At 39.4% G+C, this 27,069-nt stretch overlaps 3 protein-coding genes and 1 non-coding gene across 9 annotated transcripts in view; 1 reads left to right on the forward strand and 3 right to left on the reverse strand.

The window, feature by feature from the left end:
• The window catches only part of LOC115588707 (coiled-coil domain-containing protein 148), a 32,811-nt gene extending 16,897 nt beyond the window's left edge, over positions 1–15,914 (forward strand). For 5 of the 6 annotated variants that reach the window (XM_030429476.1, XM_030429479.1, XM_030429480.1 and 2 more), the window contains exons 11-15: positions 11,132–11,272; positions 12,941–13,059; positions 14,015–14,132; positions 14,318–14,452; positions 15,687–15,914. In XM_030429476.1, coding sequence (XP_030285336.1) covers positions 11,132–11,272; positions 12,941–13,059; positions 14,015–14,132; positions 14,318–14,452; positions 15,687–15,830 — 657 coding nt within the window. In that variant the 3' untranslated portion in view covers positions 15,831–15,914. Of the gene's footprint in view, positions 1–11,131; positions 11,273–12,940; positions 13,060–13,763; positions 13,930–14,014; positions 14,253–14,317; positions 14,453–15,686 lie in introns of those variants that run through there. The other variant, XR_003985409.1, reaches the window with a different exon arrangement.
• On the reverse strand, positions 10,727–10,799 carry trnat-cgu (transfer RNA threonine (anticodon CGU)). The gene has a single exon. It is a non-coding gene; the product is annotated as a tRNA-Thr (tRNA).
• Positions 15,910–18,510, reverse strand: upp2 (uridine phosphorylase 2). Its single transcript, XM_030429481.1, has 7 exons — positions 18,302–18,510; positions 18,032–18,146; positions 17,782–17,940; positions 17,568–17,682; positions 17,267–17,476; positions 17,039–17,185; positions 15,910–16,889 (listed from the first exon to the last, which is right to left on the reverse strand). Exons 1-7 carry the CDS (start codon positions 18,352–18,354, stop codon positions 16,747–16,749), a joined length of 942 nt encoding a protein of 313 aa, XP_030285341.1. The 5' UTR covers positions 18,355–18,510; the 3' UTR covers positions 15,910–16,746.
• A 1,066-nt stretch (positions 18,511–19,576) lies between these two features.
• LOC115588709 (uncharacterized protein C7orf57 homolog) lies at positions 19,577–26,055 on the reverse strand. The gene is made up of 8 exons (XM_030429482.1): positions 25,921–26,055; positions 25,624–25,670; positions 25,294–25,458; positions 24,597–24,693; positions 24,099–24,219; positions 23,677–23,756; positions 20,235–20,332; positions 19,577–19,923 (listed from the first exon to the last, which is right to left on the reverse strand). Exons 1-8 carry the CDS (start codon positions 25,929–25,931, stop codon positions 19,919–19,921), a joined length of 624 nt encoding a protein of 207 aa, XP_030285342.1. The 5' UTR covers positions 25,932–26,055; the 3' UTR covers positions 19,577–19,918.
• Positions 26,056–27,069: the final 1,014 nt, after the last annotated feature.

The following is a 27,069-nucleotide window of genomic DNA, read 5'->3' on the forward strand; positions in this document are numbered from 1 at the left end:
ACAGTTCTGTGCCTCAGAGCCATATTTAATCCCTGCAGGAAGTGGATCTATAACTTTGATATTATACTTGTTCAGTGTTCTGCTGTTTTAGTCAATTTGAGCTCTCTGTGGTCTACTTCTCCATCATTCTTATTTATAAGGCTCACTCACTCACATCTGCTGGTGTAGTGAGCTGGTTTCCAGTTTCTACTTTTCCTGTATCCTTTTCAAACTATGTGTAGTTGCTGGGAGAGATGCGTGAGGAGTCAGACAGGCAGAGGCATCTGACTGCCTTCTTGTGTACAGTATATCTGCTGATGGGGCTGCATACTACGCCAGGCTGCCTGACAGCATCTCTCGCTTTAGCAGCCACTCGGGATGGGCTGTGAATGCAAACAAGCTAATAAGGATGGTCTTGCAAACATGATGTTGCTGTCTCTGAGGGCTGCTAGTTCACATTCACACAACAAACAAGTTACTCATGTGAACAAATCTGAGTGTTGTTGATGCAGCGCTGAAGAAATTGAATTTGCTTTGCCAGCCAGTTTTTTTTGTGTTTTTTTTTTTTAAATAGTGCTTATGTCCGTTGGCGTATTAGATAACAAGACACTGATACTGAGATAGGGTCTGTGTGAGCAATAACGACTGTCTCTAGTTTTGCCTTGTGGACATGTAATAATACTCTGCAGGGGAACAAGCCCATTCATGAGAGGTTAGACTTAAATGTTCCAATATTGGCTGGATAAACAAGCTTCTGCAAATATCACAGAGCCAGACACAGACACATTCAGTAGTCTACATGATCAGGGGTATTTTTGCAAATGGGGTTTTTTTTTTTTAAATCTCTGGATCTTCATGTACACTGCCAGCAACCTAAAAACTCACTGAATGTGTTCGCTATAAGTCAAAACACATAGAAAAAGCTTTTGGGAAAAGCCTGTGTACATGTGGACGGGACCTTAGAATACATTTTCACACTCAGCCCCGCAAATACATTCAAATTTTTCCTGTCTTTGATTTTAGTGTCACCATTTCATTTTCTGGCAAGGCTGCAAACGTGTGCCATAAATACTGGCTCTTTATTTCACAAGCTGCGATTCACTGTACAAACTTGTGACCATAAACACCCTGATTTACTGCAGCGTCCCTGATGCCTGACACCAGAACCCTTTCTCTCTTACCCTAAAACAGAGATTTGATTGTGAGGCCGTTTCAAATAAGTGACAAATGGCGTTTTAGCAGAAAGGTGGGAAAGGGGTACAATCTTAAGTAGCATTACTCTGCTTAATATGTGAGAAGAGGGGGGAATGTACAGAGTTAAAACGTGCGGGTTTTAACTCTCTTGAAAATTCAGACTCTCACTAGAAGAGAACAGCTTGGCCACTATTAAGAAATTAGTATCAAGTGTCCGTGAAAAGCATAAATTCTTGTGTGTTTATCAGAGTGAAAGTCTGCTTGATTTCTGTTTTGCTGTATGTTAGCTTTAATTCCCGGAAGTCATACTGTTTCAAACAATCAACAGCTTGCAGCTTCTTTAATTTTCACCAACGTAGTACGTGACAGGACTTCATCTAACTTGCTTTTATTATGCAGCTGATGCATTTACTCTGACTATTTTCAATTTATCCTTCACTGTGCTCTTTCATTTACTACTGGTGTAAGTGAAGAAGCAAATTCAAGGGCAAAAAATCACTTCACATTCAGTTCTGCCATAGAGGAACTCCTTCAGATACAGCTGCAATGACTGTGGCATTCTTCAGATGTGAAAGACATAGGTTTTTCGAATGATTGAATATATTATTCAAGACAGCAGTATGTATCTGCAAGCTTCCTTTTTGATGTATTTTCAAAAATAACTTAAGCCTTTGACTTCTAGTAGATGTAAACATTGCAGTACAACATAAAGTACACGCCTCTGAATATGGCAAACACATCCCTGAGTTTTGTTTTCATGGCTCTCTGAGGCAACAAGAAGAACTAAAATCACACAGCCATTTTTATTCCCCTGACTTTTCCACATCTTCTTTTTTTATTTTTTTTTTATGCAGTGTTTGTGCACATATTTGAGTTTGTTGTGGAGCCTCAGATGGACGCCTGTTTGCATCCAATCATTCTTTCCACTGCCTTTATCATCCCAGCACAGAGACACAGCGGCGAGACAAGATGGATTCTCCTCCCCGTTCCGTCTGCCTCTTTAACGCTTTCTTTTCTGCAGCTGCTCCCTCCGACTGAAGCAACTCTACTGTCTCTGCTGTGAGCCACGCAGCCCTCTTGAGATCAGCTCCCTTTCGTTATTTTATTACTATTTTATTACTATTTTATTATGTGTGCTGTATTATGTCATAGGATTTAGTAGAAGACTTGCGCAATGTAGTTAGCAGGCCACCTGTATCAGAATGTATATTTTATGGAGGACCTGGGGTCAACATTGTGATCCATTATTTAGAAGCAATTCATCCCCCTTCGCTTTTTTGCATAGTGAAGTGTATATGTGAGAACTTGTACCTCAGGGGGTACCCAGGTGCAGTTGCCAGAGGTTACATGAAAAGCTCAACTAATTAACACTAAACCCGATTTAAAAAGAGTGAAAGGGTGATTTGATAAAAAATATTTTCACACATCTGTGTTAAGTAGGAAAATAAAAGTCAAAGAGGCAAATAGGATTACAAATTCTTGTGATCTTGGTGGGAACCAGTAGGTAACATAACCTGCTACAGTTATTTGCCCAGGACTAGCATTACCTGGGGACCTCAAGTTATTGGTAGCTAATAATTGCAGTGATCGCCTATGATCGTAATCCTCTGCGAATTTGACATGTTTCTAATTTGTAAAGAATCCCACCCTTTATTACCTACAATATTTCACCAAACACGGAGGTCATATGATAATTTTAGTCCTGTGCAAATCTGCATCTCTGTGTTTGGGGTTTGTATACATCTGATTTCTGTTGTAAGGCAACTTAAAGTGAAACCCTCGCCAAAAAGCAACCAAGGCTTTATTTGTGATTGAATATGAGTCAAACCTTCGTGTAAAAGCATAATTACGACGAAAGAGGCACTTTTAAGATTTCCCATAGTTTCATTTTTGGGCAAGCTAATTTTCAATGGGGTGCAGGGGCACTTTTACGCTAGCATCAAAATTGCTATTTTTAAAACACCAAGGAGGCTCGAGAATTGAGAACATTGTTTGTGTACGCAGAGTTTACTAAAAAGAAGGTTTTTGAACTACTCACCGTAGGAGCTGGATCTCCGGTGCGCTGCCGTCATGGCAGACAAAAAGTGTCGATCCCAGAGTGCGACCTAGCAATGTACACAAACAATGTTCTCAGTGCTCATGTTCATGTGTAGAGACCCTGGTGATATTACGAGCAAAGTTTCATGTTGTGTCAAGCCTTCTTCGTGTTTTAAAAATAGAGATTTTGATGCTAGCGAAGAGTGCCCTCGCACCCCATTGAAAATTAGCTTGCCCGAAAACGAAAACATGGTAAATTTTCAAAGTGCCTCTTTCGCCGTTATTATGCTTTTACACGAAGGTTTGACTCATATTCAATCGCAAATAAAGCCTTGGTTGCTTTTTGGCGAGGGTTTCACTTTAACAAGCATGAAATTAGATCGCAGATATCATAATATGTTTGACAACAGTCAACAGTTGTGCTGAAATTAAGTGTATTAACGTTTTTAAAAAAAAGGTTAGCAGCAGCAAAGGTTGTCTTTAACAAGTAGCGCATCCTTTACTTGATCTAAATGAGCAGATGGGCAAACAAAAAGGTGGGCAAATCAGATATAAGTGTAATTAATGTGGCTGCTGAAAAACAGATGCCTTGCTCCTGGAAGTTGATATTATGCAGTGCCTTGACATAATATCCAGGAGGTAAAGTCGATAAACACAAGTAAAATACAGACTTTCCTTATCCTGTGCAAATGTGTCACACAAAACCCAAACTTTGATTGTAATTTCTAAATCACACAAGGTCAAGGTTAACATTGGCTAAATAATGTTTACATTTCAACACATCTACATTTCAGTGACCAATACCTCTAAGCTATCTTTAAAAAAAAATATTCAATTAACGCTGATTCATGTCCATGCATATATGCTGAATTATTTCATTTGATTTCAGAAAACCATTTCAGCTGCTTCACGGTTGCTGAAAGAAGGAAAAAATTAAGGAAAGGAAATGGCTAGCTAAACGTAAATGATTCCCATTGTTGGCTAAATGACCTAGCTCCTTAAACCAATGCAACCATATCCACTTTCATCCAAGTGATGCAAGTTAAGTGCTCATTCAATAGGGCTGTGGAGGTATGGTAAACAAATAAGATTTGGAGCCACTGGTCTGAATGATGCATCTTCACAAGGATGAAAATTAGCTAAACTAACAGCTCCAATGTTTATAGCACGTTTGAAGTAGATTAAGAAGATAAAGGACTGCTCTGATGATAAGGTAGTGACTTATTATATTTCCTCACTATGATTATGCAAATAACCACCTTCCACATCTCATCTTCTCTGAGCCTCCGTGGGTTCAGATGAGAGCATATATTGGACAGTGTTTTGGTCAGCACGGTTCTGGCTCTTACCTCATTAAAGGGAGCGTGGCTGTGTGCTGCCAGCCCTCTTCTGATGGACGTGTAGTGGGAAGAAATCCAGGGTAATTGATTTCAGAGTTACCGTGTACCCCTCTGTTTTGGAAAGGGCAGGGCTGTCACACAGAACATCGCTTCTTCTTGAGAACCACAGATTGGCCATGCAAGGATGACTGGCTGGATCCATGTGTCTGGAAAGAGATGACATAACTGATCGTAGCAGTTTCAGGAGGCGCCCTTGATGTGTTATATAGAGGGGTTGTAGAAGGTGTGTATTGTTGAAGTAAAAGTACATAGATGATAAAGATAACTACCTAACATATCATGCATGCGATACAGCTTATTTCATTCCAATTTATCTCTGTCAGACAGACTCTTCTTCTCAAATCATCAGCTGTTTGTTCTGCAGTGTTCTGGCTGCTGTAATTAGCTGGCATTGTTCTCCCTCCCTGTTACTGTTCACTCCAGCCTTTTATTCTGTCCTTGCTTTCGTTTTGCCTCCCACTTATATCTCACTCCCAGGCATCTTTGATGAGCGATTGTGTTTTCCACATGAGTAAATAAAGCCTGGAGGGATGACAGATTGTTGCAACATGCTGAGGTGGGGAAGGGATGAGCAGGCCAACAGGACAAGCGACACAACAAGGAAGATTTTCATGAGACGGGAGGCTTCCTTTTGTTGCAAAAGCTAATTTTTCATTTCCTGCTCTCCAGAGTACTTTGCAATATACACAGCGCTGATGCAGATTAATTTATACCCGGATGATCTGTGTGCCCTTCCTGCAGTAATCAGTGTATTCTCTAGGCACCGTTTGTTAGCAGATCCTCTGTCATTGAGTGTTAGCGACTAAAAAAGTACAGCTCTTTATCCCTCTGGTGACTGAACTGACACGACTCAGAGTCTCAGTAGTTCAGACAGTGCGTGGGCCACACAGTTTTTCAGCCGACAACTCTGAAGAGTTAATTGCTCATATGCGGCTAATTTTTTCTCTTTAAAGTGATGTGCTTGTTACGGACTTCAGGAGAATCCTTATAGTGCTAGCTGTGGAAACAAAGATAATTGCATGGTTTAATTTTTCCTCATCTCTTAATGGAAAATTAGTTCTTATCCCTGTAAAGATTCTATAATTCTCATATGTCACAAATGGCACTCAGTAGAGCTGTTCTTATGAATACTCCACTCATTCTCATCAGTTTGCTGCTCTGGTTCACAGAAACGATACTGGTTGAAGATTTAAAGTTTTGCATGAGTTCACTCCTAATCTGTTTCATTCATCTGTTACATATTGAAGATTTGCCATTAAATGACCCTGAGATGGAAACTTTGACAGCTGCTGTGACGCCCCGTGACAGAAGTCGTCACGATAACTGTACAATTGTATTAACAAAGGCTTTGAGCAGGCTGCAGTTCGCAGATAAAAAGGTTATCATTCTTTTTGTTATTCTGACATCTCTGCAGTCATTTATGTGGCACCATGAAAAAGTATGTCTTTGCATTTCTCTTTGAATTCCCTGAAAATGAGATTCCAGTGACAAATTACTGAAGACTGTACGTTTTATTTCCTTTGTGCATTTTCAACTCTGCCTAAACAAAGACCAACAAAATATATCAGTTCTCAGTGGATCTAAACTTTAAAGATCCATTTCAGATTAGGTGAACACTGCAACTGAACTTTGAACTTTGTGCTTAATGAGACTAAAGAGAAAACATGAGTGTTATCAGTCACATATTAGCCTGCATGTCTCCAAAAATATGCTTTCCGGGCCCGCCCATAAGGTTGTTTACACAGCCTATCTCTCAAGGTCCAGAGCATCAAACACTCAGGTATCTTATCTGGGCCAGGCTGATAGCTTGATGGATGGTTTAATTATGTGTGCTTGTTTTTCTGTAAAAAAAACAAACAAAAAACAAAACAACAAAAAAAACAAACAGAGCTTTTTTAATTGTATTTTCAGCAAGAGAGAAGGAGAATAAGGGGAATGACATACAGCAAAAGTCCCCTGCTGGACTCAAACCAGGGCTGTTGTAATTACTGTACAATGTCAGCTTCTAGATGCCACCAGTACATTAATTATTTAAAATGCATTTAAACTCTTTATATGCACTACATGGAAAATAATCTCAGATATTGTATTACTTTTATTCTTGAGGCAACAATAATGTTGCAAGAAAAGATGCCCTCGATGCACACTTAAGTGTTTTACTAGCTGTTTCAACCTTTGTTCAAACTTATAGGGCTTTGGGAGTTTTGTATGGGTCTGGTGTTTTGCTCCGCACAACACTAGAAACATTCACTGGAATCATTCCTCCGACATTCCAAAGATCATGTGTGTATATATATATATATATATATATATATATAGAAGAGAGAGGAGAGAGAGTAGGGAGGGAGAGGAGAGAGAGAGAGAGAGAGAGGGAGAGAGAGGGAGAGGGAGATGGAGAGGGGAGAAGAGAGAGGAGATAGAGAGAGGAGAGAGAGAGAGAGAGAGAGAGAGAGAGAGAGAGAGAGAGAGACAGAGAGAGAGAGAAGCGAGAGAGAGAGAGAGAGGAGAGAGAGAGATATAGAGATATAATATTATTATATATATAGATAATATAATATATAATTATATATATATATATATATATATATATATATATATATATATATATATATATATATATATATATATATATATATATATATATTTACAAGGAAATACTGGAATAAAAGCCAACAACAACTCTTAAAGGCAGCCGGAACTCCAAAGCAAGTAAGTAAGTAACAGTTAATTACAGCATATGTAGCGTCATACATTTTAAAGGTGACATATTATTCTCATTTTCAGATTTATGATTTGATTTTGGGTTATCAAACCTTGAATAGTTTCACATGCTTTGGTGCTCAAAAAACACATCAGTTTTATCATACTATTCACTGCAGCCGCATTGTATTCTCCCTCTGTCTGTAACGCTCTGTTTTAGTCTGTCTCTTTAAGACCCCCTCCTGACTACCTAAAACCTGTATAAAAAAAGAAAAGCAAAGGACAAAACTGAATAGGCATTATCATGTCCTTAAAGTCCGCAACGATTATTTTCTGTGTTGGTTAAACTGCAGATTATTTCCACGATTAATCTGTTAAACATTTATTCTATAAAATGTCAAAAAATTGTGGGAAAAAAAGCCCAATGTTACATCCTCAAAATACTTCTTTTGTCCAACAACAATCAAAAACCTAAAGATTCTTCATTTAAAATCATGAATGCGAGAAAAGCAACACATTTTTACAAGGTGCAATATGTTATAATTTTAGTTTGAAGCGTTCAGAAATTTACTGAAATTATCAACAGAATGTGAAGAAATAAATCTGGCCAAGAAGCTGGACAGTAGATGTGTGACATTTTTGCTTGGAAAATGACAGAAATTATTTATCAATTATCAAAATATAAAACAGAACAACTTTTATCTACACCTAACAGATCAAGTCAAGAGTCTAATAGATATTGACACGATGCTGACACTATTATAACTGAGTCACTACTCACTGTCACGGAAATTGCATATTGAATGCAATTTCGGGTAAATCAGATCCCTACATGTCCGCCTGAGAGAACATTTTGATTTTCATAGAAGAAGCCCGTTGTGTCGCTTCAACACTGTCAAATGCAGCTGGATTAGAGGCTGTGTTTGTGTTGATTCCTCTCTCAAGCACACAGCTGCTGCTGTTTCTCAAGCACACATCGAGTATGATTGACTTGATGATACTGCTGCTGGTGCTAATGTGTGTATGACCATGTTAATTTGCAGTTCATTCCTTCAGGGATTCCTAAGCTCTCCTCTGATAGATCTGTGAATGTGTCTGCCCCATCGGAATGCAACACTTTAATACCCGGCACACCACCGAGAGGCTGCTGCATAACGAACCTGTCACTCACTCTCTGGCAAAATGTGGACTCTGTGTGTGTGTGTGTATGTGTGTGAGATAAGTTTAGACCATGTGTTTCCACATAGCTACGTTGCTGGGTGATTGCTTTCTCTGCAAACATATGAATACAATTTTAGAGGAGTAATATTTGTCAATTTTCTGCCAAGACATTGAATCTCCTGTGTTTCCTCAGTAATTGTTTTGTAGCAGTGGTAGCAGAGGCTCATTTTAGTTTTTTGCTCCACATCCATCCCTGTTGGCCTTTGTTGGTTCTCGTGCTGTAAGTGGTTACAGGGATAATATTGTTCATGTTTTGTTACATGGTCATGACGGGGTAGGACTCATTCTTATTTGTTTTGAGCTGTCTTTGTTTTGTATTTTTTTTATTGTCAGTGTTAAATTTCCCATTTTCTAGTTGTTGGGGTGATGTTCTTACTGTGGTGGTCCACCACTCCAGAATGATGGAACACCATCTCCATGTTTGGTGATTACCATATTCTTTTGATATATTCATGAGATTTCACACTCTCTTATTACTATTGGTAGTTACACAATCTGTAAGCTGTTTTTGTTTATCCGCAGAAATATAATACTTAACATTTTGCATACTAAAATGAAAAAAGTAGTGAAAAAAGTAGTAAAAAGCCTTTTGTAACTTCAGAGGATAAATTATCAGAAGAGTGAATTGAGTAGACTCAAGTCCAAGTCAGGGCACATCTCTGAGAAACGATACAGAAGAACCAGAGATATCGCCTTTTTTTCCCACCATGCATTCTTCTCAATTTTCAAAACATGGTGCCCACATTACCCATAATACAGCATAACCACTGAGTGGTGTTGGGACCCACAGATGAAGTCATTCATTGTGGATTTCAAAATGGACTCTGAAATGAACTCAGTGTCCCAGAATTCCCCATTCTTCACACCTAGGTGCAGAATTCAGGTTTGAGCTACTATTGGTCAGGGTGACAGACCCCCTGCTGATCAGGTAGTCAAAACCCCAGAGCATTCAATGTTCTCTCTCTCACTCAACGCCCTCTACTCCTTCAACTTTGGATCTTCAAGGGCTCCTCTCCACCTCCCCCACGGGGCTGCCTGCCTTCTAGATCCCTTCTTCTGGGCCCAACAAGCTGTGGAGAGCTGCAAGCTGCATTGGCAGCAGGCCCAAAGAACTTCTCCTCACTGCAGCGACACGAGGTCCTGCCAATCTGAGGATCTAAGGAACACCAAGCAGGTTAGCACCGAGCTGCTATCCTTCCAAAGTAAAGGAGCGACCAGTTTCCTCCTCTGCCGACTTTCATCAAACCTTGCACAGCAAGAGCAGCTTGTTCAACCTTGGAGCCCCAACTTTCTCCTGCAACCGCCAGCACCTTCTCCTCAAAGACTGGTAACGTTGAACTGGGCTTAGATAGCAAACCATAGCACGGCTAAGCACAGGACTTTAAACTCTGGTTGATGTAATGTGTTCAATTGATGTGTTTGTTCAATGTTTTGGTGTTATGGTGACCTCGAGTCAAGTTATTGGTAGTTTGCTTTCCTAGACGGCTAATTCGACATTAGTTGAATTATGCTTCACACAGACTCAGGGTCTCTGCATGCAACTAACCATCTTCTATAACCTGGCACCACGTCACACACACATACATACTCACAGACACACACATTCCTTGAGGCTAGAGCATATCACACCCACATGTGATATCATTGACCGCCATTGTTCCTTTGTTCTGCCAGGCACTCACACACACACACATACACTGGTATAGTACATGTTAGTTAGATTGTGTGTTTCCATTTTGTGTTAAATAAAAGATCTTGAACCTTCTTGCTGTCTATTTAATATTGTACATGAGTGAATGTTGCCAACCTCTACACTGTCAAGAACTCCAAAATCCTTCAACCATTACTAGCTGGTATGGTGAATTTGGTTGTAGTTATTAAGTTAATTATTAACCAGAGTTATAAACAGTTCAGTACGTTTTTATGAGACTGATTTAGTAAAATTGCTATCTTTTTCCCTTCTTCAAGGGTGGTGCCCCGAGGTGATCTAATGCAAATTGGATCATATTATTTATCATAATTAATAATTATCCCAAATAATCATTAATTATTATTGATAGCCAAATTTAACCTAAATCCCCCTTTTATTGTTGTTAAACACACCTTAACCGGGCCTTGTGTAAGGTGAGGCCCAACAGTGGTGTCATTGGTGTTTTCAAACAGGTCTTTCTAACAGTCAGGTAATTTATACATCAAGGCATGGATGGGGATCGAACCCATGATCTTTCGGTTTACGAGACCAACGCCTTACCACTTGGCCACCACACCTGTTAAAGGTTGCAAACTGTACAGTGTAAGAGTCCGATGAGTATCTACGTGTGAATGAGTCTTGACTTTTTGGAACTGTGTATAATACCTGAGTTGTGTTTAGAATAGAGCCTCTTTATTATTCAATGATTTGATGGGTCCTGCTGTGACCTAAAACAAAGTGTGAAAGGCAGCTTTGACACCTCCTCTAAAGTTCATTCCACGCTTTGGTACCGTGGCACTGGGGCCCAGCTGGCTGTCTCCCTGTGAGTGATTCTTTCAAGACAGCTGTTGATGGCCAATAACCTGTGTTTTGTTTCTCCCTGGTGTGTGTTTGCATCTGTGTTTTGTAGCTGCGGCAGTGGCGGGCCCAGCAGGAGGAGGTGGCGAAGCTGGAGGCAGTTATAGCTGCTAGACAACAAGAGGAGGAGGAGGCGAGGTTAAAGAGGGAGCAGGAGAAGGAGGCGGCCATCAGATCGCAGCAGAAAGAAAAAGTAAACACGTCCTCGACTCACCCATCACATTAAATGTGTCAGTGTCTTCCTGAAGGTCTTACTTAATAACACCATATATGCATACGGATGGGTGCAAGCCTTTGAATAATTGTACTTCTTGGATTCTAATGTTTGTGCTGTGCTCACAACATCCATATGAGGTGTGCATACATTACTATCCCGTGCGTGCTAGTTTATAATCTTGAGGAAAAAAACAAGATGATTCCCTTCAAATTCATCTGCCTCGATATCCTGCAGCAAGGCCGCTTGAGACGCACACAGCCAGCTCAATATGAAGAGCGCTCAATCGAACAAACAACACGGGACTGTCTTCAGCGGGAATGATCTCCTGTACATCTTGATGCACAATAGGTATCGAAAAATTACCTCAAATGTGGAGTTAGAATGTATTTGACTCCACCGGATTGCAAGCAGTGGGCAAACATATAGCTGTGACTTCACAGAGAATAAAGCAGTTCTCAAAAGCACCAAATAATAAATGGCATGTCCGCTCAGGCTAAAACCTTTCAGTGTCTATAAATAAGCGTCTGAATGTCGATACACATAAAATAATGGCTGAATGTCTACAGAACAGTAACTGAATCGTGTTTTTTAGAACCATCAGAAATGCTTTGTAGCTGTCCCAAAACTGGGGACACTTTAAAATAGCTTGCTTCCGTAAGAACATAAAACTAATTATCTTTAAGGACACAAAGAGCAACCATATTATCATATATAATAAGATTTCAATAAGTGGCAGCCATTTGATAAAACTACAGTAGCTTCAAGTTGCTTACAATTGACCATATCCATACGGTGGCCACTTTGCCTTGGTGTCACGCTCAGGGTGGACAGCTTCAGTGCTGGGATAAAGTTATGCTGCTGTGTTCCAGATTTCATGTTGTGTAAAGGTAAGGAAACTGACTAACTGTTATCCTTTCACCTCTTGCCAATTGATCAGTGAAAATCTGGGGGGACACCTGACCATATTTCAAGGTAAAACAAGTCATGTCTTTCTTGATTTCCACTGCCTGTTGTTATTTCATTTGCTGGTCAATCAGGAAGCGATGAAATGAAAACAATTTGTCAGATTTCCTGCGTGAGTATCCTGTAACACAGCAGTATGAGCTCTTTAGCTTTCTACTCGGAGACAGGGAAACATGGCCACCTTGTTAATATGGTCTTTTAGTGACTAAAAGGTTTAATTGTGGGCACACATGGAGATCAAATTGAAAGCATACATTGTTACAATTATCTGGGTATTCTGGTAATTTAATTTAGTTATTGTCCTCACAGGTACAAGAATACCAGGTTGTGTGTGCGTGTGTGTGCGCGTGTGCATGTATCTGACTGTTTAATTAACTCTCTCCTCAAGGGTCTACAAAAGAGCATGGGCAACCTGAGACACTCTCTGATTAATGAGAGCATTTAGGCTGCATTGGATTCCATATAATTTAGCACAATAGTCTGTCAGACATTGAAATATCATCTCATTCTCTCTATTTACACTTATCTGATTCCTGCTCTATCGCAATCAATAGGACATGACGATCCGGAGAGTTCCGTGGGGAGTCAAATTAGTGGGATTGTGGTTATAGCTCTCACGGCTGTTGTTAACTTTTTGTAGTTATTCTTTCTAAACTGTTGTGTGTCCCCCTCTCCCCCCAGGTCAGGCAGTTTTATTTAAACCAGCAGAAGAGGATGGAAGTGCTGGAGCAGAGGGATCGAGAGAGACTTGCTAATCTACGGAGTGTTATGGAAGAACAGGCACGGCGAGATAAAGAGAGGTGAGTGTCGCACCGTGGGAGTTGTCACAAAGTCGCTAAAAGAGTTGCCAAAAGAGAATCCAGAATTTGAAAAACACTATGGTCCTGTCTCTTACCAAGCATGGCATAAGATGCAATTACCTGATTTCTTGTGGTCTTAAAACAGCTCACAATCACAGATATTCTACGGACACAGATTTACGTTTTCTGTTCACATATTCAGTATCAAATCATTAACACGTCAGTCCACTGATTGCCATGGCAATACTCATCTGTGGCTTAACATGAGCTTTGTTACGTCTACAAAGAAAAACCTGGTGATGAAGACGTCACAAAGAGAGGGGAGGTGCAGAGTTTGGGGCGGGAGGGAGGGATTATTCTAAAATGATCACTTCAGTAAAGAGCGGGAACAAGCTGATGTTTCACAATACGTATGGGATAAGATGATTGAACAACTATAGAGCATTTTAAGCTGAAATAGAAGGAGGGAAGAAGGAGTTCAGTTCTGTACTTAATGGCTCAAGATTTCTTCAACTTCATGCACTTTAACAGCAACTTAACAGCACTTAAGCTGACTTGTTTTTGCTGACCTCCAGCACTGCATTGATGTGGAAGTGTACTCCAGAGTGTGCCAGTACATTACTGTTTCACTCAGAGAGGGCAGCTTGCATTTTTTCAGTTACTCTGCTTTTAAAACGTATCCCGTTTTGCTGTGGTTCGCTTAGCATTTCTCTGCAGACACTCACAGAGACTGGCATTAATACCAGATAATGGTGTTGACTCACGGGGGGCTGAGAAAGAGATAAAAACAGATGATGGGAGAAGAGCCGCACTCTGCCAGCTCCATGAAACCCTACACAGCCTGGAGGCCTGCTGTGTCAGGAGTGATAGGTAACGCTGGTTGTGGCAGTTGCAGAGGCAGAGGATGAGAGGGGCTGCCCAGGTCTGATGTTTACACCCTCTGCGCTCCCTCTAGGGTGCAGTTTCGGGCAGATATGTTGCAGCGGCGAAGGGAGGAGATAGAGGCCCAGGAGCTTGAGCGGCAGAGAGAAGAGGAAGAGAAGCAGAATCGTCTGGAAGTTCTCAGAAACCAGGTGGATCGTTATCTGCTCTTAACCTTTTCATCCACTCTGATTTTCTCTATCGACTCAAATGACCCTCAAGGGAAGACTTAAATTGTCCTTATCTGAGTTGAAGCATCACTGCCACCTTTTGGCTGTGTGTATAAAGACAGTTGTGTGTTATTGCTGTATTAAATGCTTTTTTTCTTATTAATTAGATCAGTGTGGTGGCAGAGGCAGACCCAGAGAGGATGATGGCAGATACAGAGGCTTGGAGGAGTCGACACTTGAATATAAAGGAGTTTGAGCTCCAAAGACCTCTCTACAGTATTAACACGTACACAGACACACAGGTGAGGCACGATAACATCGACCCTATTCTAACCTTTAGCTTTGTATGATTACAAATGCTCCACCCTTTGGCTGAACGGTCAGTTGTCCAAAATTCCTATCTGTGCTGTGAATATTTTAAGCCTGCAAAGGCCTTTCTGCCCAGTTTTGTTAATGTTAATTTAGCCATTTACAGGCAGATGTGGGAAGTAACAAAATGCAAATTTGTTGTGTACTTATTTACATATTTACCAGTGCATTTTAACACAAACATCCTTACTTTTTACTCCTTACATTTTCAAAACAGGCTCCCTACTTTAGTTTTAATGCATGGGAAATCATCCAGTATTTTTTATTTTGCCTCTTTCCAACATCACAAGACTGATTTATTGTGTGATAATCAGTGCATATCACCCGGCCAATTTATCAAGACAGAAACAGAGAGGGAGGGACACTCAGATGTGGAGAAAAGCGCGTCAGTGGCTTGCATCTGCAGAGACCCTGCAGCGCTCCGCCTGGATTGTCTTATTTGCTCAGTCTGTTCCGGACGCTTTACCAACCCAAAATGTTGGTATTTGACATCCTGGGAATGAGACTCAACAGTCATTATCTTACAGGTGTGTTTGGGAACAGCTGGGACAAATCCTACTGATTCTACCTTTAAGTTTAATAGTTTTTAAATCATATTAATATGGTGTGAGGTTCAGCTAGCTTTGCATAGAAATGGCTGGTAGAAATGTCTTTCAGAGCCTGTACTTTATTACTTTTACTTGAATCAGAAGTTGAATCAGTACTTCTTTTTAACCAGAGTCCCTTTCACACATCTGTTCTTCCAGTTGAGTTAAAGAATGTGTGTACTTTGGCCACCTCTGTCTATTCTCCTCTTGTGTGAGACTGACCTAGTGAATTGAGGGAAAATTATGCAAGGTGGTTGACTGGTCAAACAATGTTTGTTCTAATCTCAGAGAACTTTATACATGGCCTTGATTTCAAGGCCACACAGTAAGTCAGTGTACTTTAGAGTGTCTGTGTGGGAGATTTTGTCATCACTGTAGAGAACAGGTTAATATTTTTGTATTGTGCAACGCAGGCAATGACTAATGATTGTCAAGCTGCGCAAATGTTCTCATCAAATACCAGAATATAAAGGATGAGTGATTCATATTGTTTCAAGTGTTAACCATTAAAACAAAGAATGGTAACATAGTGGGTGTATTATTTATTTATTTATACTTTGTTTTTTCATCTGTTTTCCAGATTGTGTCTGATCCAAGGGTGCGAGTTGAGCAAGCTCTGCGGGAGGCTGGTCTGCACCAAAGTCATTATGCCAAAGAAGTTCTGAGTGTTATAAAGCCTCCAAAACCACCTAGACGAGATACCTCATCCGTGCTAAAGTTCTGACCACAGGCTTGTTTTGTATCACAACAACCCTTGTTCTGGTATATAACATTGAATTAAATGTAAATAAGACGCAGTACAATTCTATTATTGACTTTTATTGTAGGTTTTAAACTCTACAGCAACTCACGAGAAAAACATAGTATGGTACAGTATTTCTGATGATAAAAAGCATGTATCTTCACATTTATCAATATTTTTTGTCTGCTTATGTAATATTTAGGAAGTTTGTATTTGCATAAACAAGATTGTATGGCAGAAGCTACTAAATGTTATTTGATAACACAATCATCACTAAAAACATGTCAAGACAGTCCATTTTTTTTAACAATCTTCTTGTATCATAGGAGAAATTGCAAGAGAAAAAACCTTTAAAACAAAAGGCCACCAACAGATTGCAAACCTTGACCCGAAGTGAATCATTTCCTGACGTCTTACAGTTTTACGTGGGTGTGAAACGAAAAGAGTTTTGTTCCAATCATTCAAAATGTGAAGTGGTTCCTTGATCCTACAAACACTCCCTCAGATTTTGGAAATGTCTTGTTAAATATAAATGATTTTGGTGAATGACTTGGATCACCACCAAAACTTAATCAATTGTACACTTTTCAAATGTCAGTCTAAACAAACAAACTACTAGGTGTTGAAACTTTGGACTTTCTTGGCAGAGTCAAAAATTAAAATCAATATACACATTCCTTTTTGGAAAATTAACATTAAGTTTAGAGAAGTACCAGAGTATTAAATATTAAAATCTACAACACATACTTACATATTTATATCAGAAATCAGACAAATCTAAACAACCTTTTAAATAAGAGTCTAATTCACATATTAACATGTTAAGTACAGTACATACACCATATATACACATATCAGTCAAAGCTATTTACACTCTATTTGAGAGATGTGGGGGGTTTTAGACAACGAGTCCCAGCCGTTTCTTGATAAAGTGAGACACCAGCACTTGGGGTCTCTGCTGGTACTCCACCAAAACATCATGAGAGGAGGTGATCTGGTCTCCCTCGAAGCGGTTTAGCAATGCAACACAGATGACAGCCGCTGGAGATATAAAAAAAAAAAAAGGAGTATATAAGTCACTTACTATGCTTATGCCACCCTGTATCTATTCTGAATTCTGTAAGGTTTATGTATTTTTGAACAACACTTAAGTCTATTTAATAAAGGATGTAGAAGTAACAAAAAGATACCTTTGAGGCCACAGACACGGCACATAGCAGCAAAGACTGTTGACTCCATTTCAATATTTCTTACTCCGGCCTCGTAAGCTTTCCTCAGATACTCCAGTTTTTCTTCATGAGAGAAGGAGCACAGAGCTCCGTCTAGTCTGCCTTGACCTAGAGAGAGACAGCACAGGATTATCACCACCTGAACTTTTTGACCATCCCATGTTTGATGACTGTGTGAGATTTTCATACCTTCATAGAAGTCATGGGTGCACATGGTGTTTCCGATCACTGTGGGAATGTTTTGAAGCTCTGTGGAGCACTGCAGAAGCTCGTTGGCCACTCCCTCGTCCAGCTCAGTGCTCCTGGTGATGACTTTACCCAGAACCACCTGCTCAAACTGGGGGCGGAAGGCATAGTCCACTGCTTTGTCCGTGACCACCACTGTCCCTGGGGCCAGACCTAGAGACGAGACCAGGCAGAAAAGTAAATCTCTTTGTTTAATAGAGAGCCAGAATAGAGACAGATTTAGGGGAAAGGACCACTTTCTTACCGACTCCACCAGATGTTCCCAGGCGAAAAAGGACCACATCGTGGCACTGAGCATGGTGCAGCAGTTTGATAAGCTCATGCAGCATGATGGAGATGGAAGGAACTCCCATGCCATGCTGTGATGGAAACAAGATCAGAATGGAAATTACTGTGAGAAAAACAGTCATGCAGAAGGCTTCTAGGACAGTAAATTTCATTGATGATGTAATACTTACACTGATAGAGAGCACTGGCCCCACTTTATACATGCAGTAGCGATCAGTTCCCTCGCAGATGTCTCTGAGTTCCTCTGGGTTTCCAGACAGATTCAGCTCCTGGTGGATGAACTGGGCGAAAGCCTTCATTCGATTTGCGCTGCCACCAACACACACAAACTATGGGAAGCAGAGATAGAAAGCTAAGAAGTTTCATCTTCTAACTTTTGAAATTGTAAACCCAAGTTTTTTAAATTAGCAATTCACAAACCTTAATATCTCCGAACATTTCTGGAAGGTTGTGAGTCTTGGTGCTCAAGCTGAAGTGGTACAGAATATCTTCCTCCATGTCGTCCAAGTAGGGGTTTTTGACTTGGACAGATTCTCTAAGAGCAACATAGTACATCATATTAATAAAAATACAGATTGCTCAAGTGATTCATAAGTATATCCTTTGAGTGGACAACCAAATATTGAATTTTGAAGAGAAACATGAAAAAACTGTCAATTCAAAACTTAGCTGAAGTTCCCAAACACTTACTTGATGTACTCATTGTGGTCATTCCCCATGCAGTTGAGTAGAATCGGTGCCATGACTGCAGTTGTTTTAAAGTTTCAGTTTAAACTGTCTTCCAAAGTTTCTCTGCTGTAAAAACTTCCAAATATGCTTCCCAGCTGTTTTTGAATAAGAGTTATAGTCCCGACTGCACAGCTGATATAGGGTTGACCTCTGAACTTGCCACTGATTGGTTCAAGAGAGAGGAGTTGCACCTGTATTCACTCTGACAAAAACATCCACCCGCCCCAGACAAACAGAGCGAGATCAATCACACGAAAACAATCATTGGCCGCTTCCAAAGTGTCATTTCACCTTCAAAAACAAAACCCCACCAGCGGCTATGAAAACAACTTACATTACATAAACTGCTGTTATGACTGAACCTTGCAACACCGGAGGTGGGTTTAAGGTGGAGTGTCGTAGCCAATCTGAAGCCAACAAAGTTGCAATGTTGTAATGTACAGCTTTCCCCAAGAACACTGAGATAACGTTTGACTTTGACATGCATTACATTGGAATGTCAAAGCAATGACAAACAGAGCTTAACGTAAAACCTACAGACATGATTGAGTCATCCCTGCAAAAGGAACCCTGAAAGTGTTGTAACACATTTTTTTAAATGTATCCATATGTTCAGGAGATCATAAAAACTCCTAAAATGCCATTAAAATATATTCTTTAAAATAAAATGTACATTTTCTATTATTATTATTATTACTTGTGTGTTTTTTAAAAAGTCCCTGTCTACTTTGTTGTTAAGGAGATTGCTACAACACCTTTTAGGCTGTGAAGCTCCAGTAATGTTTTGTGGACATTTTTGGGTGAATGTAGCCTTTAAAGGTACAATATATATAGGAATTGTCTACCACTAGAATTCACACTCAAAACAAATAGGGAGTGTCATAACACCAGAATAAGCGCTAACTGCTTCTAATCTACCCTAAGATAGTTAGCTCAGTTAGCTGTGCTCCGGAGAGGTCTGCTATTATGAAAAGGACAGGTCAGGGCTAGCTGGTTAGCATGCTAACTTCGGCAAATATCTCTGCAACATATTGCATAGGCAAGTTTGACAGTTTTAATTAATTTTTTTAACTAAAATTCTTACATACTGCACCTTTAAGAGCAATAATACACTTTTAATGTGTGCCAGAAAATGCTGCTCTAATGTGACAATATTATGGGGAAGATAACATAAAAAAATTAGCCTATACATTTTTTAGTATATGGAAAAAAACTTAAACATCAGAATAACTTTGATTTTATTAAAATAATCAAACTTTTATTAATTAAAGCTGCCTTTAGAGTTACAGACACTGCAAAAAATTTAACACAAGAGTTACTGGTGCCTAAGGAAGACAGTAAATGAGGCACCGCTAACAGGCACAATAAATAACAGGCCCTAGCTTTAATTCAATTAAGCGCTTTCACACTTGAGTGATACATCTGACATGACAAAACTATTGAAACAAAGGGAAACGTTTGATGTGGCTCAGCATGAAGGTGTAGAGAAATGATTGTTGTTAGAGGAGAGGATGGCAACTATTCCTGTTGGAAGCATTTCAGTTTGGACATCCTTTTTCCTGATGCACTGGCAGTCTTCTAATCTGTTGACATGGAAATATATACTAGCATGAGTCATTCAACAAATCATTAGCACATCATTAACTTATCACTACATTATACCGCAGAGTGGCGTCATAAATTCTTAATGGCTGAAATATTAATATTTTGCACATCAAATTTTGTGGCCATCATTTCATTATATACTGCAGTAAATTCATCTACTGGTTGATATAAAACGAATGTGCTGGTGTACTTTCCTTTTATTATAAATGGAGGTGAATTTCGATAGCATCATTTTTTTCATAAGTAACAAAGGAAATGATTTATATCAGGAATACGCTGTGCTACTTACTTGATAAATCCGCGTTGGCTATTGGTTTGTCGTCTTCTGCATAACCAAAGCTCAACAGCTTCGACATGTCGACAGGGGCTGGTCTCTTGTCAAAAACTCTGAGGACAACAGAAACATTAAGTCCACATGTGAGGGCAATATTTGGAAACCTTTTTTAGGAAATCAAACTAGATGACACTGGTGGTGCAGGTCGATATGAGAATGTACATTACTGACACCATTTCTGCAGATTTTTGAAGACTGCAGCACATTTCCTTCTATCTCATCATAGACTAAATTTCATACTTCTGTACTCTTATTTTGGTTTATATGTATTTTACTTGTCTTTTTTACTTGACCCTAAAAGGATGAGGATGTTTGTTCATGCAGCGTACCTTGAGCCTTTTCCTAATATTGTTCTTTTTGAAAGACTCATCAACGGCAGACAAATCTAATGTTGTGTTTTGTCATTGCCCCAAAGTGCCTATTAGACAAAGAGAGAGGCTAACGCAGACACAGTTTAAACATTAATTATGTACCTTACCCTTCTGACATTTAGATTTGAGATTCAGACAGACTCTGGCTACTCATTACAAAATCCTCTTCCATCATAGCACACAGAGTCAACAACAGGTATTTACAATTGTCCGTTTTCTCTTCATCTTGCCAAGGTTAACAACCAACTCTGGAAAAAAGGCCATCAAAACATGTAATTTACAGGTACCCCAGTATCTCAGACCAGAGAGCATACACCCCGTGAACAGCGGCTCGCCACAGCAGCCCAGGGTTCAAATCCAACCTTTGGCCCTTTGCTGCATGTCATCCCCTGTCTGTCATCCCATTTCCTCTCACTCTTACAGCTGTCCTGTCAAATAAAGCCATGAAAGGCCAAAATTAAATAATAATAATAATACTAAAACATTTAGGGGTACCCCAGTAGCTCAGTTAATAGAGCATAGGTTTGATTTCGACCTGTCGCCCTTTGCTGCAGTTGTTCCTCTTCTCTCTTATCCAGTTTTCTGTCATCTGTCTAAGCTGTCCTATCTAATAAAACCATGAAAAGGGAAAAAAAAACCAAAACATTTAATCTCAGGTTTTGATTTCTCATCTTCAAATAAAGCAAAGAAAGTGTGTGAAATTATAATTCACCAACTCAGTCACACTTGTTTCAGGACTCTCTGTTCTGTTGACTCTCAAAGTCAATATACAAAGGAGAGACTCTTTAGAGCTCATCGCGGAACAGCAATGACGCAAATTATTGATTCTATTTTTGCCTTTTATAATAAATATGACTGGAGGACTTTTGGATAACTTTTTTTGGGAGTGGATCCTTTGAGGACTTGTTGATGTACAGTATCAAACCAATACATACACCCTGACCACAGTCTTTATTGTCTTTATTCTGTAGCACTTTATGTGAGGTTATTTCAGGTTTAGACAAGTCAATGACATTTACGTAAAGGCACACAGCTATGAACAGATGTGAGCCAAAGCAAACAGGTGAATTTTCACAATCGCCTGAAAGCCATCATTCTGTATGCTTTTTGAAATAAACATGCAGTCTGCCCATGAGTGTTTCTGCTTAGTCACTGACATGGGTACATAAGGTCCAGAATTTATTGACAAAACCCTCTGAACCACACAGATCTTGAGATGTGTACCAGTCATATACTGTGTATAATGTGTTGTTTTGCTAATGAACAAGTTATTGTAGCAAACAACACTTAAAGGTCACGTTCACAGTTCGTCAAGGCTGTCTTAAAAGAGGAGTCAGGATCCCGTGTGTAAATTAAAACAGGTTTTGCTGTAGTAACCTTTCTTTGATACATTTCTAATGTGCTTTCAATGTAGTTTAGATGATGAGGGGCAAAATCCCCAGTTACATGAAGGTAACATGAAGCTTCAGTCACTCCAGTTAGACAATTCAAGTGGATATCACTTGCATCTTACATTAGGGATGCAACTGATCACAAAACTTGCAGCATGGAAAACTTCACTGTTTTGAGTCACTGATTGGATCATTTTCTTGGATCAGCGATAAGAAAAAAAAAAAGATAAGGTATAAAATTAATTTTGCCACTTTGACTATGATGTAGCCCTCTCTCTCTGTCTGCAGTCGCCACCATAGGTGTTTTAAGTATTGCCATTGAATTATTTAAATTAATATTTATTTTATTACCTACGCCAAGTAGGTCATGTTTTAACCTGTGTCCATTTGTTGGTTTGTCAGCGAGACTACTAAAAAAAAATATTGTAGTGAATTGTATTGAACTTTGGCTGAAGGATGAGTCTCAGCTCAGAATAGACGCCGTTCAGTTTTTGTGCAGTTCTAGATAAAAAGAAACGGATCCAGGAATTTTTCATTAATTTCTCAGATATTAATGGCTTGTGTCTGTAAGCGAGGACAAAAAGAGACTGTTGGGCCTTGGCAGAGGTTTACGCTCTACTGCCATTCTAGTTTTAGTGATTTTAATATATACTGTTTATAGTCACACTAAATACCCCGCCCACAGCACTATCTGACAGGACAGGGTTACAGGACACTGGCCAATAAACTTTGAAGGCTACTATGCTTGACAGGCAAACAGTGACTGGTGTTGTGAACTGACAGGAAGGCAGCAGATATTGTCAAAGTTGTAATAAACACCACATTCTTTTAATCAGTGACTATGATGACAAGCAGACCCAATCTAAATAGGTTAAAACTGCAGCAAATCTAAGTAGTATATAACAACTGCATTTTTCTTACAGTCGATGACAAATGACATTTAAGTAAAGCTACCCTATTCAAATATTTAAATCTTGTTCAGTAATGTGTGTCATGCTGACCCTGATCTAATCTAATCTAACAACAAAGTTATTCTATATACTACAAGAATTGATGGCGTTTCGACCTCTTTAGATTTTTTCCTGGGTTCCTGGTTGCAGAACTGAAAATGAACAGCTTTCAAAAGAGTCAGTCAAAACTGTCAAAACTCTATTTCATCATATGATGGTTAAATTTTGCAATTAATCTGCAGTTCACATCTGTACTAAACAGCGGGGGTTGATCCAGACGGTTCATGGATCAAGCGTGTTCCTTAACAGCACTTACATTAAAAGCACATTAGGAAGGGGTCTTTTAATGGCAAGTATGAGCAGTTACAATTACACAAAGCTGTTTCAGTGTAATGAAAAACTGTGAACCTATCCTTTAATAATGCTATCCATCATACTGATTATAGATTAGGTAGATTAGGTTAAATCTGTGTTAGGGGAATGTAACTTCTTTCTACTGATGACACAAGTAACCATTTACTCCTTTTATACAGTTACTTCCACTCAAAATGACTGATATACTCTGACATAATAAGATCACTGGTGTATAATAAATCTATTTGGATCTAAAACGCATTGCACATCTTGTACCAGCAACATACTGAATACAGAACAACAGCTCCCTCTTGTGACCATATGAACTTACATTCGCTTGAATTTGCTGGTCTGATAATATTGATTGGGTGACTGCAATTTCTCCATCTGGCTGGAAAGAGTGTCACCATTCTGCAGAACACAAAACAAAACCACAGTGTGTTATGGTTATTTTTTTAATGTAAATACAGCCAAGAAGATAAATATGTATCAGTTTATTGCTTCAATTTGGCAGTATGCTCTCGTTTTTGTATTTAATCTTTAATAGACAAGTGCCTGAACAACAGGGAAGGTCTGCCTTATCAAGCAGCAACTAAATGAATTCTGTAACATGGCAGCATCACTCACATTCCTTCTAGTTTGTCTTAAAGCATAGGGTCATGAGAGAATAAGCCAAGAGATAAAATTAATTGTTATTGCAGTGACTTGTGTGGCTAACTTACAGCTAAATTAGCTTGGCATTTGTTTGTTTACCTTCTCTTTGCTATTGCTGCTCCTATCATCCCTCTCCCAGGCTGACATATTGTCAGTTCCAAAGGGAGGGTCTAGCTGTTGGAAAGCTCCAGGGTGTTTCTTCTCATCACTGTTAATTAGACTGTTGGAAAAAAAACAATATAGGGATATGAAATTTATCTTTCACTTAATGATATCTAGAATGTATACTGAAGATTAACCAGGGAAAATCTGATATAACAGAGGCTAACTGTTCCTTATATTTTACAGAACTTATTTTAAAATCATGTTACAAGATTTTAGCCTTATATAGTGCAGGTGCTAGCGATGGCAGCAAATGTGTAATTGTGTGGTAACATTATTAGCACTAGAAGTATCATTACAGTGGGAGTACTGGCAGTAGTGGTATACTAGCTGCAAGCGGTAGTGTGGGTACTGGTGGTGGAATTGTTTTTCTGATATCATAAACTGAAAACAATTCAGAGTGCATGATAATAATAAGTCAAATGTTACAAGTACCCTGGTTCGCTACTGTCTGCTGATGCAGGGCAGAACCAGTCTGGAGGTTGGTATGGACAAGCTTTAGAAGTTATTGCTTCCTCATGCCACAAAAGTCCTGTTGAACAAGGATGAAAAAAGGGACAAAAATAAGTTTTAGGCTAAATGTGTTAACCAGCAGAGTTGGTACAAAATAATTACTGTTCGTAAGTCGATTTTTCAGTTAGCTGCACTTTGCTTGAGTATTTCTTTTTCTGACAACTATCTACTTTTACTCCCTACATTTTAACAAATATATTGGTACTTTCTACTCCTTACATTTGCAAAACAGGCTTGTTACTTTAGTTGTAATGCATTTGAGGAGAATTATTGACTATTTATGACATTTTACCAACCCACAGCTCTGGTATTTGATATCCTGGGAATAACATTCAACAATCATTCATGTGTTTACAAACAGCTCAGACAAATCCTTAATTTTAGCTTTGCTAACTATCCCTCTGAAATCTCATTCAGAGGGATAGTTTTTACTTTTATACTTTGAGTACATTTCAGAGCGTACTTTTACCTGAGGACATAAGTTGAATCAGAGTCCTTTTCAAAAAATAAAAATAAAAATCTATAGTTCTTACTTGAGTAAAGAATGTGTATACTTTTGCCACTTCTGTGCCAGTGAGAGGGATTTGTGCAGATATAACATGCAACAGGATGGCTTTACCCTTATGTCCTCCTTGTTTTGCAAGTTTAACATAGTCAGTATCACTCTCCAGGACTCCGGCCCTTCGCCCCCGGGCCCTCTCCTCAGGAGGAGTGCAGATGGTTGGGGACAGTCCTGGGATCTGGGAGATATGACCATTTATCCCAACATACCCAGTGTTCACACCTGCAATGGTAAAACCACACACGTACAATTTATATTTGATGCTTCATATTGTCAACAACTTCTTCCCACCATAACCAGGGTCCACGCAGGTATTCTTCCTGCTGACGGTACACAGACATCAACATGGAGGAACTAAACTATGTCAGTACACACAGTTGTACTTGCCAGATTTGGTCGACTGAAGATCGTCACTCATGAGTACTAATGAATTTCTGGTGAAAATGGGGGAGAAAAACGGTCAAACTGTGAACGATGGTACGCACGAGCGATTAGCATCAACACTACGTGAACGTTAGCTTTGATTAGCAAAGATAGCTGACTGAGGTTAATGTATTCGAGCCTGAAATTAAACACAAGTGACGGCGGGAATTAGTCCTAAGAAGAAGGGGGGAAAAAGTTGAAAACACAGCAAATTTAAATGTTCTTGATAAACTTTAGAGATATTTGCGTCGCTGTACTTACTCTGAATACATTTTGGGAGCAGAGCATCAAACTGCCGTGTACGGAGCTGTTTGGAACTTGTGACCGCGTTGCCAAGGAAACGGCTTGAAGGTACAACCTGCGGTACAGCAGCTGCTCCGTGACGTGTAGGGCCGAGAGAGGGGCACGGTGGGGTACAATTACTTATATTTAGTTAATTAATTTGTCGGATTTCCAAGAATATGATCAAGGACGGTGATATCTGATTAACTTAGCAGCCCGTTAAGTGTGTGTCAAAACCATATCTCCTCTCAAAGATACTTCTGGTCAATAGAGTGGTGTAGTTTGTAGCACAGACATGGTTTGTAGTCCAAAAACCCGGAAGCCAGTTAGCATTTTTTTTGCACATCCGGTTCCCTCTCTCAAAGTCAATGAGTATTTTTAATTGGTTTACAGTTGAAAATTACTGAAATAAGTTATGTGTCTTTCAGTGTAACGCCTTACAGTAATATTTTACTTTTAGCTGTAACAGAGTACTATAACGCATTACAAATAGTATGTCACTAATATATTGGTACAGTTATGAAATGTAACACCTTACAATCCATGTGACAGAACGAAGTGAAGCGTTCATTGTTGGGTTTTTAAGAACCCATCTACACCAACATGCTCATATTAATATAGGCTCTGTGTGTGTTGATATAGCACAACCTAGAAGTTCTTCGTTCAGTCTCTGTGTCTCTCCAAAACCTGGCGCCTAACCCACAATGCAACTTAGCAGCTGAGTGACATCACTGGAGGCAATGTATCAGATTACATGGTGCTTCCTCTGGAGCCACAACAGACTTTATACTACTTTTTCCACACATGCAGTAGTACCTCCAAAGACCTGAAAACACACTATAATGGCTAAAATTGATGGAGTTACCCTTTAAACACATATTTTACATATCTACTTGCACCTGCTAGTTGCAGTATAAATTGGTGGTAATACTTTTGTACTTTGTATTGAAGTGCATTCTTGAATGTAGAACTTTTACTTACAAGCCCTGGTTCCCGGATGTTTAAAAAAAGAAAAAAAAGCTGCGAAAGTACCTTCTTGGATGCCCCTTGATAAAATGTGATAATGTGTCCTCTAGAGTGTCCTTTCAGTTGACAGAATGTGGTGAAATGCCCTCTCTTTACAACAAA

The sequence above is a fragment of the Sparus aurata genome, chromosome 9 (assembly GCF_900880675.1).
Source record: "Sparus aurata chromosome 9, fSpaAur1.1, whole genome shotgun sequence".
In the NCBI taxonomy this organism is placed as follows: domain Eukaryota; kingdom Metazoa; phylum Chordata; class Actinopteri; order Spariformes; family Sparidae; genus Sparus; species Sparus aurata.